The sequence below is a fragment of the Simochromis diagramma genome, unplaced genomic scaffold (genome assembly GCF_900408965.1).
Source record: "Simochromis diagramma unplaced genomic scaffold, fSimDia1.1 OVJJ01000596.1, whole genome shotgun sequence".
NCBI lineage: Eukaryota > Metazoa > Chordata > Actinopteri > Cichliformes > Cichlidae > Simochromis > Simochromis diagramma.
The window spans coordinates 23,695,610-23,708,669 of NW_024387245.1; the positions used below are offsets into that span (position 1 = coordinate 23,695,610).

The 13,060-nt window shown below is 38.3% G+C and overlaps 1 protein-coding gene across 1 annotated transcript; it reads left to right on the forward strand.

Annotated features, from left to right (window-relative positions):
• The first annotated feature begins 3,364 nt into the window (after positions 1–3,364).
• On the forward strand, positions 3,365–10,157 carry tdgf1 (teratocarcinoma-derived growth factor 1). Its single transcript, XM_040000824.1, has 6 exons — positions 3,365–4,119; positions 4,295–4,350; positions 6,199–6,486; positions 8,048–8,162; positions 8,429–8,538; positions 9,491–10,157. Exons 1-6 carry the CDS (start codon positions 4,097–4,099, stop codon positions 9,598–9,600), a joined length of 702 nt encoding a protein of 233 aa, XP_039856758.1. The 5' UTR covers positions 3,365–4,096; the 3' UTR covers positions 9,601–10,157.
• Positions 10,158–13,060: the final 2,903 nt, after the last annotated feature.

A 13,060-nucleotide genomic window follows, 5' to 3' on the forward strand; every position in this document is an offset into this window, starting at 1 on the left:
GAAAAAAACAGTTGTCTACTTTCAGTTCTGTGCTGACTGTTCTTTATAAAGCAGGCACTAGAGGGAGATGTTGCTCTGTCTCCATGAGGTTCATCTGTATGTAGGACAGAGTACCTTGAACTCCTAATAGTGTCTGGCTCGCCTCTGAAGTCTGTACAGGCCCAGCAGACAGTGCACAGAACACACCAGTGAGAGTGGAAACGATAAATAAGCATAAATAATGTAGCGCTTAACATAATATTAGAAGGAAGTGATAAATAATGAACTCAATTTGGAGTAATAAGTAAAATCTGTATCTCTTATTAGACTGCTGGTCAGTCTGGAATGGGTAAGATGGATAAAAGACTCTCTGAGACTCATATTAAACCTATAAATCACTTTCCGTGAATGGCCATTATTATCTCAAATAGAGACCAAATACTGTGAAACCGCCACAAGTGCAGTTTACAAAAGCATGTCCAATAATTCAGTGCTCTATTTTCTCTCCGGCTCCACAGCAGGAGATGGCTTCCACAGCTTCTCTTCATCATTATATAATGATAAACTTGTAGCCTGCAAAGTTTCCCTCTACCCCTCCGAGTCTCCCTGCATTTTGCAAGCTTTCACATGCAGATTTCCTGTAGTGTTCAGATCAGGGCTTCCCCTCCTGCTGCTGACTCTCCTGCTGTGTATTAGCATGAGATCAGTCTGCATTGTGATGCTGCGCAGATTACAAAATACCCATTTCCACCTCTGATTGCCCCTCTGTCCTCAAAGTAGAGACAGATTAACAGAGGTGAGTGGAGTGGGGGTGGGGCAGAGCTGCAATACTGGTTTGGATAGTTTGGTTACTTCATCTGTGACCACCAGAACCAAAAAAAGATGCTTTATGTAATCTATGTGATATTTATTATTGATATATATTAGGAGTTTAGCTTTCATTATAATGACATTTGACTTGCAAGTGGGAAAAAAATGGCATTTTGTATTTATTAGGAGAACATAGAAGAAACTGTTACCTTTCAAATAAATAAATAAACTATATGAACTTCCTGGAAGTTAACCAAAAACTCAAATTCTTCTGCTCACCCTAGATTTGATGCCAGCTGTCATTGCGCATTTCAACTGATTTGTAGCTTTGTTGTCTGTGAGGTGACTGCTACTAGGAGGTCATTCAAATGAACTCATTCTGTAGTGTTTACAGTCTGTCTGTTAGCTTCTAATGCTAATACAAGCAACAAACGGAGCTTTTCTACTGCTGCTTTGCAAGTTAGATGAAACATGATGTCTGATTTGATCAGATTCATGTTGCTCTGTACAACTCAGGCCCACAGAACAACTTGCATATTTGTGTGTTGATTCATATAAACTGTGTTTTCCTGACTATCTTGGGTCCACATACACATTGTAGCTCTTATTGTTGCTGCTGGATTAGAGCAAAATTTAGATCAGAGAACAATTTGTGATACAGATGAATTTCTAGAATGTATCTGAGAGAAAAAGTTGCCCACACATTGAGTACCATGTCTGGACATCCATATTGTTTCACTTTCTGGCTCTGATGGACTTGTTTTGGAGCTGAGTTACAGCCAGACTCATCATCATTTTCAAACTGTCTGATTACATACCATAGCCGGTCACCTTGTGCAGGTGACCCATATACTGGCTTTGAGTCCGCCCCAGACCATTACCCGTGTGATCTTAGGAGGTGGGAAAGAAAAGCGAATGGACTTCTTTAAGTTTCTTGAAGAAGTTTCGCCTCTCATCAGAGAAGCTCCTTAGATTACCATGACCTGGATGACAGAGAACCTTCACATTTTCTGTGCGTCATTCGCCCTCCCCGACACTACTGTCTGCACTGTCCCATCCAGTGAAGGCAAAAAGCCTCATGTTCTGAAAACTCAGCATCTTCCAAATCTTCTTCTTTTCTAAAATCACTGAGGTTATTTAAATGGAGATTTTTTTCACCATTTGGGATATTTTTGGCATTTGTTGCTCCATTAAGTTGGTGGCAAACATTTTGTGATCTAAGTGTGGACAAATATTATTGCACAGAAATGACATAAAAAGCTATTTAAAAAAAGATTAAACTGAGATTAAATGCACCAAAGAGCCGAGCAGAGTGAAGAAACACAGTGTGCAGAACTTAGAGCCATATGACTGTTGTTGTTTACACTCTCACTGAATACGCCTCACCCACCGGCCACCGAAACCATTCATCAAAATGCAAGCAGAGTTTTTGAGAAGAAATCAGAACATCTGTTTAAGCATTTACCCCTGGATAAATGAATAGTTCATGACTAATAATACAGCCATTCTTTGCAATTAAATTTAATGCTGTGATTTTGGTTTTTGGGCATCTATGGAGTGGTTTTAAGTTGTTTTATTTTGTACATTTACCAAATTACATTTAGGAGAACCTGGAATTATTCACCAAATTATTTAAAAGTACTAGAAAACCCATAAAATAAAACTTATTAAAAAGGTATTTTACTCCCAAAAATCAGCGGCTGAAAGTTAAGTATCTTACTATACCAAGAACAGATTTCTATGTTTTCTATATGTTTGTTTCTGCTTAAGAAAGTGTGATACAGATGTGTGTGTGTGTGTGTGTGTGTGTGTGTGTGTGTGTGTGTGTGTGTGTGTGTGTGTGTTATTGTTGTCCACTGAAGAAAGTTTCAGTTTAGGTGGATTTCCTTTCAGGAGCAGGGTCATTAACATGTGAAGGTGAGGTTAATATGCATATTTACAGGGTGAGAGAGTGGGGGATGTCAGCGAGAGAGGTGGAGGAAACAAAGAAAGAAAGAAGGCCTGTGAGGTTTTATATGAGCAAAGAATTGAATCTACTGAACCACAGATGGTTAAAAGTACTTTGATCTTTAATTCTTTAATGCCTCAATGTCAGCTTCCCAAAAACCGCTGAAAAATCATTATATACTAATATTTTTTCCACTTTAAATAAATTTTAAACCTTTAAAATCAGTTATTAAGTCACCTTAGTAATATTCTCTTCTACATTAACCCCTAAACTAAAAGGCTTTTATCTATATGTTATGTTTTATCAAGTTAAACTGATGAATCTTTATGTGCACCTGTCTTTATGTCCTGGTGACCATCCTAATAAAGTCAATTAAAAAAAAACAACATTTTCAGCAACACCTGAAAACCTTCAAAAAGTTTTCATTTAGTTACTTCCTCTCATATTATTTTAGCCATAAACGTTCCTTTTGTTCAAATATAAGGTGAGGTTTTATTTGAACAATAACAGGAGCTTGCTACTCTGCAGATTTCTTTTTTTAGGAGATAAATTTTATGTTTGTGGTAATTTAACCTTTCTTTTTCCAGTATTCTTTTCATTTTTTTTTTAAATCACCACCAGTATAAAAATCACTGGGCTCATTTTATACCCAGTGTAGAACAGATGAGAGATTCTGGCTCTCCAAAATTTCCTTTCTTTGTGCAGCATGTGAAGCATTTTACAAAACCCATTTCCACATGAAGTAGCTTTGAGTGAACTGCTGTACTTTTCTTGACATACGTGGGTAAGAACCATCTAATTCTTCTTCTTCCATCCAAAGCTCAGCAAACAAAACCAATTACCTGATAACTAAATTAGGAAACACGTTATTTTTCTGGGCCACCAGAACAGCTTTCAGCCAGTTCCCAGTTTTGTTGATTCCACCTTCACCTCCACCCAGACGGCCGTGAGGGGGCGTGGCTTCCGGAGCCCCTCCCCCCTTGCAGGAGAATCACCTGGACAGAAGATAAGTTTTAGAGACACAAAACTGCGAGGGGGAGACTCAGGCCGGAGGAGGATTCACTAGATTCTTATACGGCGTTTTCGCTTTTATGAAGTCTTTAAAGGGGAGTTTTTAAAATATCTTTTGGAGTAGCACCTGCTGAGGTTCTCAGCGTCTGAGTTGGTTTTATGTCTATGTATACTTTTCTCTGACTTCTGGAGCTACAAACGTAAACTTCAGGGAATTATTTTCGACCTTCGGCTATTCGCGGTTTTATTGTATTTTTTCCTCCACTGTGAGTTGAAGAACGGCCAAGAAATCAAGAAGGTGGTTTGGAGTTTTTACTATTTAAATTTTTTTTTCACCACTTCGCTAAAATGAATTGGAAGGAGATGCTCAAGTAAGTCCAAATGACTCTCTGTGAAAATCGCTCTGTTTTTTTTTGTTTTTGTTTTTTTTTTGTGTTTTTTTTTTTGGGAGGGGGGGTTGTTTTTATTGTTGTTGTTGTTTTTTTTTTTTTTTTTTTTTAAAAAAAAAATACTTGTTTTACACCAAATGTAAAACCCTGTTTCCAGGTTTGTGCTCTGCGTCTTCATGTGTGTCCAGTCTGCTGCTGCTGTGTCTGCTTCAGGTCTGATCATCACACTCAACATACAGTCATCTGTGCTTGTTTGTCTGTTGTTTTGTTTTGTTTTTTTCTAATAAGAACAAAACGTGACAATTAATTGGAAAATTCCCCAATTACAAACTGTTGCTAAATTCTGACCCCTGCAGTGCGGGAATCTGGTGGCTCTATGATGCAGTGGGGGTCATGTTGTTGCCGTGCTTTGGAGTCCCTTGTCTAGTTCCGGTCTCTGGGACTCTGGGCCGAGTTCCATTTATGATTTAGGGCCAACAAAAAACTTTATTTATGTTTTTCTTTTAAGTTGGTGTAAGATATAATTGGTCACCACCACAGGTCCCTTCTCCCTTAAACTGCCTATACTGATTGCTGAGTCTAGAATATATAAGAGAAAAAAATAGAATAGTGGAATAGCCCTTTATTGTCTTTGGTAACAGGTAGCTTAACAATAATGTGTTCATAATCATTCTCCAGGGAAGATCCCCCCCCTCCTTTCCCTGCATGTTTTTATTCCTCAAATGTAAAACGACTTATTTACTTTTTTTTGTGTCTGTTTTCTAATAAATGTAATGAATGAAGACGGGCTTTTCAGGTAGTTAATTTCGCTCTCTTTAGTGGGACAGCTTATCTGTATTGCAAATCAATATAAAGTGATTGCCTTTTATCCTCTGATCAAATCTTTATACTCAATGGGATCCAGAAAGCATGACTGCTACATAAGTATAGAATTGATGTAACTTGTGTTCTTTGGCCTTTGAACTCACCAGTTGTCAACCTGGTTGAGTGGCTACAGAAGATTTTTGGACTTGATTGTGTAAACCAACACCACCACCATCAGATCACCAAATTAGAAAATTGAGAAGAATGGTGTTTCCTAATGTCAGTAGACTGCAGAGACTTGGAGTGCAGAGCTGTAAGCACTTTACTGAGACATTTATTTAACTTTTTTCTTCCATTAATTTGTCATCAGTTCCTATATGGCCGCATGATTCAGAATATTAATTCATGTGATACAAATATGAGCTCCTGGTGATCAAACATGTTTGGGGCGAGGGTTTTATTTGTGCAGCTTGTTAAGCCATGCCTTACTAACATCACAAGTTGTACCACTTCATAAAGCAGCTCAAACTGTGTATTGTGTTGTCAGTGAACAGTGGCAGTATTTGAACAGCATGTTTGAATGTTGTTATAATTGATTTTAATCGGCTGGGGTTGTAGCTGCTAGAGCACAGAACACCCACAGTGACTTTTAATGTTTCATGTAAACAGTAGCTCTTAGAGCACAATCAGCATTAAAATATTGAACTCAAATGAAAGTGTGTATTTTACTGCCCTGTGCACGAAATCATCACTTTAACAGTTTTCTGCAGCGTGAATCTGTTTTATTGGCAACAGTGTTGAGCTTTACTGTTGTGTTTTCTATAATAGCATTTTTTTAATTGGAGTAGATGGCACTCGTGGGGATCATTTTATACAGAAGAACTGCATGATGTGTAAAATACCTCTTTTTATTTGAATGTGCCCAAAGCGGAGAGCCCAGTTTAAAAGAGAAAGTTGATAATCACTGTCGTGGTACCCTTTATCTCTGACTGGGGTTTTCGGTTTTGTTGAGTCAGCTAACACAAAGAAACCTGGTTGTAGTGAACTTCTTTGCTGCAGAACCTTCTGGTCTGCTTGTCAGGAGGGTTGATGCTTGTTTTCACTTCAGTTTGTAACGTTATGTTGATGTTGGTGGGACTTCAGTCAGACCAATACCCCACAATCTCCTTTGATTTGATTTCATGGCTCAGTTTCTTTGACTCACATGTGCCTTTGCTCTGTGTGACATGTAAAATTTGTTGCGTTTCTCTTTTGCAGGTTGCAAAGGAGACAAATGCAGTACTCAAGACACCTTCCCTACAATGCCCGCTCTTCCTTCCTCCTCTGTTACCTCTTCTCCTTCACTTCCAGTAACTTCATCTCTTTCCTCCTCCATTTCCTCTCCTCCTTCAAGCTCTGCTTCCTCCTCTTCTTCTTCTTTGGCGAAATCCTTACAGACCTCCCAGGACTTCCTGGGTCAGTTTACCCAGGTGAGGTCACCAAACAACGGGGACCGTAAACACCGTGACGCTAGCGCCGTACTGCCCTTCATCGGCCTGACCAGCAGTAAGTTCACACTTCGGTAATGCACACACAGATGTAGACAGAAGGGGGAGATGAACCCCAAAAACCAATGAAGGAAAGAATTCAGCAGTTTACCTAAAACAGTTTACCTGATGCTGTTCCGTAATTTTCCCTAGGATTTCTTTTTTGTAATGCATTTAAGATATATTTCCAGTTGCTCAGAAAGTTTTGTTGTCTTATGCTGTCATACACCTTCAAATAAAACATCATATGAAAAACTGTGAAAACAAAACTGGTAATCGGCAACATCATCTATTGAGATTAAATAAAGTCTTTGATTAAAGAGCCAATTGTTTAAAATAAAAACAGTATATTCTCTCTTCTGATTTAAGTGAGAGCTTTTAAAATAAAATGAATTCAAATGAATTTTCATTGTTAGCCATCCAAATAGATACTAAAACAAACCCCTTAATTAAAAGGCGTGGTTGTGTGGGCCGTTGTTGGTTCACTTCTAGTGTTTTTCTGCCATTTTCGGAGGTTTGTTCAGACTCTCTGTGTTTGCTGATGTGAAGCAGAGGATCACAGGAATGTGCTGCCAGCTGGAGACTCTGGTTTATCTCACAGATACCGATACAGTAAAAAAAGAAATGCTTGACCTGAGACCTGAGGGCACAGCAGTGGCCCCCTGAACGACAAATTAAAACACAAAATAAGTCTTACTATACTAAAAATAAACCTTACAAAATTTAAAATCAGAAAGTCTAAGTTCATCTGTTAAAGGAAAACTCCATGAAAGACAATCAGAAAAACGAAGACACAAGAAAGTTTTATATATTGAGTATAATTAATGATACTGGACTGAATACCTGTAATGGAGCTTACAGGTCATATAGACAGATTTACCTGGACAAATATGAAATGCATACATAAGGTTTGGTGTTCATATGAAAAAGGCATATCCCTAATGGCTCTGCAGACACAAGCTCCATATTCTGTATCTAATTCTTACAAAATATTGATAAGAAAATAGTATAGATCCCCAATGTGCCCAGCTCTTGCACAGTTATGTAGAGTTGCTTACTTCAACATATTTGCTGGCAGAAACGTTAAAATAATCATTCTATAAGATACTTTAGATTAAGACTATATTCACACTTATAATTGCAAGCACTCATTTAATCACACTTTGGTTGCTTTTGTTGTTCCTTTCTCACTTAAAATGATCAATATTTCTGAAAAGCTCATGTAAGAGATGATCAGCTCTGTAAAGACCTCCATTACTAATTACAGGACTGTTAATTCTTCTGTATAGTTGCTACAGAAGTAGCAGAGAAACACAGTTTTGAGATGGGACACATTCCTGCCTTCATACATGGAAAGCATAAAGGTGGTAAGAGCAGTAGCAGGGTGCCCTTAGATGTTAGAGATAACAGCAGACCGCCAGGATATTGGTAAGATGAGAAACAGAGGAGCTGGCGTGGAGGTGGTCTGCAAAGTGACTTACAGATACAGGAGGAATTGGATGCAGGTTAGATTTTAAATGACCTGGATGGATTTGTTGTTGGTTCCCATTTAAATATCTGTTTTTGTTGGGTTTTTTGAGGTGCTGAACAGAGTCGAAGCTGCTGTAAGAATGGAGGAACCTGCATCTTGGGCAGCTTCTGTGCCTGTCCTCCATATTTCACCGGGAGAACCTGCGAGTACGACCAACGAATCAGGTAAACCCGAATACAAAAATATTAGATGTGTGCTCCTGTATAGTGCTCTACTTACTCTAAAATGCAAATTAATATTGACTATACTGGTTGAGCCAACTTGGTCTAATCTAACTTAGACTTTGAGAATGTGTCTTCAATGTCTCTGACTGTTTTATGACCAGAAATTATCACCAATATGGTTCTTATGTCACTGGTTTAAAAAATCTTAAATATCTTAAAGAATCAAGTGCTTGGGAGTGGTTGTAATTTCGGTCATCTGTGTGCAGGACCTGTGGTTTGATTCCTCACGGCGAGTGGGTTCAAAAGGGCTGCTCCTACTGCCGCTGTGGTTATGGCACGCTGCACTGCTTCGCCAACGTCTTCCATAAAGACTGCGGTAAGATCCAATGAGGACTAAATAGAGACTTGCTGCAGTTCAGACCAGGTTTAGCTTTTTTTCAGAATCTAGAGGGCACGCGTGTCTTGACTGTATTTGTATATTTCCATGTGGTTCATTCAGTCCTTTAGATGTATGATCAGGTAAGCGAGGGCTATTTATGTGTCTGTGTGGATGAGCTGTTGATGGCCATCACACAGTTTGAAAACTGTCGTTCACACTTTTTCAGACTTACAACAAAAACAATTCCCTTCAAGTGTAAGTGTCGCATTCAAACTCGCACCCCACCCACTCATTTACAACTCAAGGCAATGCATTCTTCAGCACAAACAATGACAATGTGTAAGCACTTTTAAGATAAAGCTTATCCAACATTTGTTTTGAGGTATGAGTAGCTGCAGCTTTTTGAGTGATTATTTTATTTGATCATGAGCTCCATTATTTCAAAATTCCTTAGCCAACTTTCTAAATAGCCTAAAGCCAACACTTTGGATAAATTGGCCTATCATTGCTGAACATACAGACATCCTAAATCTTCTAATCTAAGAATTGTGCAGTTTTCCAGCTCTTTTTCTGCTTTTTTTTTCCCCCTCCCGAAATGTTTTTAGTATTAAAAGCAGAAAATATATTTGTTGGTTCTTTAGCCCGCCAGTAGTACAATCCACTCTTCATCTTTTTTTTCTAACACAAGAAATAACAAAGGAGACACCACCGTGCAGTACAAAGCCAGGATTGGGTGAAAAGTAAAGTGACCATGCTGTGTGTAAGATGAGCCCTCTTGAGAGAAAGTGTGTTTTTTCTGCAATAAACAGGGCCTTAAAAAATAACCAACTACAGAACATAAAATAAGGCCATAAAACAGTTAGTGAAAAGGCTTTTGAGACACAGAATGATAACAAATCATAACTGTAATTCTACTCAAAATGACAGTTTTCCTGTTTCTGTTTTCCAGATGATTCTGATGAGGTGCGCTGGTATCGTTCATCGGCTGTCAGGATGATTCCCACTGGCTTCTTCTTCTTCTATCTGATCCTGCTTCCTTCTTTGTATTTCTTCATCTGATGCCTTGAAACACCTGGATTTATGTGAAACTATGAACTGTGTCTTAGCCTCAGCAGGATATTTTTGAAAGCTTGAAATCAGAAGTGAGTCCTTAACAGGGACAGATTTTCTGAAATCTATCATTTTGCATCCAGAAGGAAGAGACACACTTTGAACTGTAGCTGGACTGGACTGTGTCCTGATTTATGGGGACTCTTTTTTTGATGCTGTGGTTTATAGGGATCCACAGGCCACCCTGTCCCCTAACCAGATCTATTTATACCCCCTTCTCGTGTGAGCACTAAAAGCTCAGTAGACTCAACCTTTCTCTTTCAATGTGAGCATTTTGAAGGATTTGCTGAACTCCCAAGTTAACGCGATTCAACCCAAAAGACCCAACATACAGCCAACATAATTCTCCCAATTAATATGTTCAATATATCATTCAGAGCTTCTTCTCGTCCAGACAAACCATGTACCCCTATTTCTTTGTTTCTATACCCATATATGTGTCAGATGTCTTGAAGAAGAAATGAAATATGTGAAGGAAGCTGTACATAAGATTTTTATGAAAAATATAATTTTTTCTTTGGTAATTTTAGGATCTCTTACTAAACACTAGATTTTCTTCTCTTTGTAAAAGATGATACAGAGTTTCTGTTTTTTACACTTGGTGTCTTCTGTCTTTTTGCACAAACTCAGCCAGTGTGACATTTTGTCCTTAAATATAAACATGTACGCACGTGTTTATTAAAGATTTACAGTATTGTGGCACTGATAGTGTCTGTATGGTGAGAAAAATGCTTTGTCTTCATTTAAACTATAACACTCAGTTTACCAAATTAATATGATTGCATTGCAGCTCTTCCTTTCGTTCCATCTCTGTGACTCATCTCTGGTATTTTCAGAAGGAGCTGTTCTCTCCCTGCCTGTTATCTCCAGAGTTTATTGATGAGGTTAGGATTGATTATCTGCTGCTCTCTTATCTTAAACAAACACATCAGCTGTTGTTCTGTAGTCTGTCGCCCTGCCAGCTGCTACAGGTCACAGCTATAATTAACAGGCAGAGTAAAAAATAATTTATATCAAAGTTAAACAATCATTACAGTATCTGTCTGCCTTGGAAGCTATAAAAATAAACTTCTTTTTTTTTTAAATGAAGCGGTCTCACTAAACAAGACTGTCCTCCCTTGAAAAAAACAATGTTGTGTTGTTTGTGCAAACTCTTATTACAACACATAGCTGTTGTTTGTTTGTTTGTTTTTAAAAGATAAGTGACCTTTAGAGGTTGTGTGAAAAGGGGCTGCTGGTGATGTGGCGTCCAGGAGGCACAATGAAGTACCCTGGTGAAGTCAGCTTAGTGCTTTAGTGTTGTAAACTTACCCAAAACAAATCCCAACAGCAAGTTAAAGGGAAACTTGAAAATCAGGTGTTTGTGCAACCAGCAACATGTCTACCTCGTAATAACAACTTTCTCTGTAACCCTGGGAGGTCTTAGTTATCAGATAGATAAGGAGTAACCCCCAGATAAATATGTGCTAAAGGAGTATTTTAAAAAACATGTTTGTATTGTTCTCTGACTGACAGCTTAGGCTTATTCTTGGTTACTTAAACATTCCAGGGGTACAGTGGGAATGTTTCAAAATTTAATTTCAGAAACTCTTTCATGGAGAGTAAACATAAAACAGAATGTGTGTGTGTGTATATATATGTGTGTGTGTATATATATATATATATGTATATATATGTGTGTATATGTATATATGTGTGTGTATATGTATATATATATATGTGTGTGTATATGTATATATATATGTGTGTGTGTGTGTATATATATATGTATACACACATAAACATGTATGTATTACTGTGTATTACTGATATATCACTATGAAACATTGTCTATTTAATACAATATAACCTCAAGTGCTTACTTAAACCTATATTAAACTGGTGGACATGGATGGCTGGAGACCTGTTACACTCTTTTGACATGTGAAGTCTGCAGCCTGGGGAGCACGTGTAGCTGTTGCATTACAGTGTTAAGTCCGCGCAGTCCCAGAAAACAAGCCGGCATGTGGACATCTACGTGGATTCTTGCGCTGTCTGATGATGAAAATTACATCACTGGGATCTGAGCGGACCCACGGATGCAGAAAGTATAATGCCTGCTTTAGATAAATGTCAGTCTGAAGTTTGGTGCCACCAAAGGGCTGCGACCACTCTGATAAAAGGAGACCTATTCACATAATGTGCTCCATTTTTTAGTTTCTTCATTAGTGATTTTATATTCTTGGTTTGTACTACATTAGATTTATGGTTTAAAATAATTTCTGTCTTAAACTGTCTGTGGTGTAGCTCCTTAAATCATGCTTTGTCTCCCACAAGCCTTTTTTAAGACAACTTTCTTTTGATTGGCTGCTTCTAAAGAAATGCAATAAGGGAGGGGCTTCTGTGCTCACAGCAGATGATATCTGCACTCACTGACATCATGCAGTACAAAGAGTAGAAAGAACTGTGTGAAATTGAGCTTTGGGAGCAGAGTTTTATCAACAAGGTTTACTGAAAAAAGCTGCATTTAAACATTGGTGATAAGAGAATCCAACATTTAATTTGTTTTTTTACAAAGTGATTCAGGCAAAATTTCTCTCCTAGTCTGATTAAATCTTGCAGTTATAGTTCTGTTGGACAGACCAGAGTTAATGGGTTCTGTGGTGTTTTGGGGAGAGGGGGCAGGGGGCACCCCTTCTTACTAGCATTCATTGAGCCACAGTAAACATCAACTACACTGTAACATAATTATGCAGATGACAATATCACCATCCTAATTCACCAGGTGACAACTGCTCCATAGATTATCTCCGCAAGGGACAAATAAAAGGGATGTGCCTGAAACACCTCTGCTAGATGCAGATAAAACCAATGAGTTAGCTGAAAAAATGGTGAGCGTTAACACTTACCTGGACTGTGCTCTCTGAAAATCTGAGACCTGTCAGAGATCATGATGTAATCCTGAAATCAGAGATAAATTGGTTACAAAGTCTGTCATCTGAAAAAGAAAGCGAATCAAAAGATATATGCCCATGCAGAAATGAGAGAAGCTTTTCCTATCCAAAAGCATCAATAGTCTGGTCTCCTAGAAAGCAGAGTCACAACAAAGAACAAAGAAAAATGAACATATAACAGAATTTCTTAGGTCTCTGCACTGCTTCAAATGTGTCAGAGCAGAGATTGAAATCCTGCTTCTTGTCTATAAATCTTCCAAGCAGTGGCTCGGGTCTTGTGAGGCACTGCTTGGTAAATGAGAAAACTTAAAGAGCTACAGTTTGAGCTGGATTCCCGGGCAATTCCAGGTGAACCTCTCCTCTTTATAGTATAAAATAATGCTGTTTTGGCCAAACTGCTGGGGTGTGTCAATTAGGCACAGGGTCTCCATGGTGCATGGGATTTAATGAAAGCGACGTTCGTCTGTCACATCCTT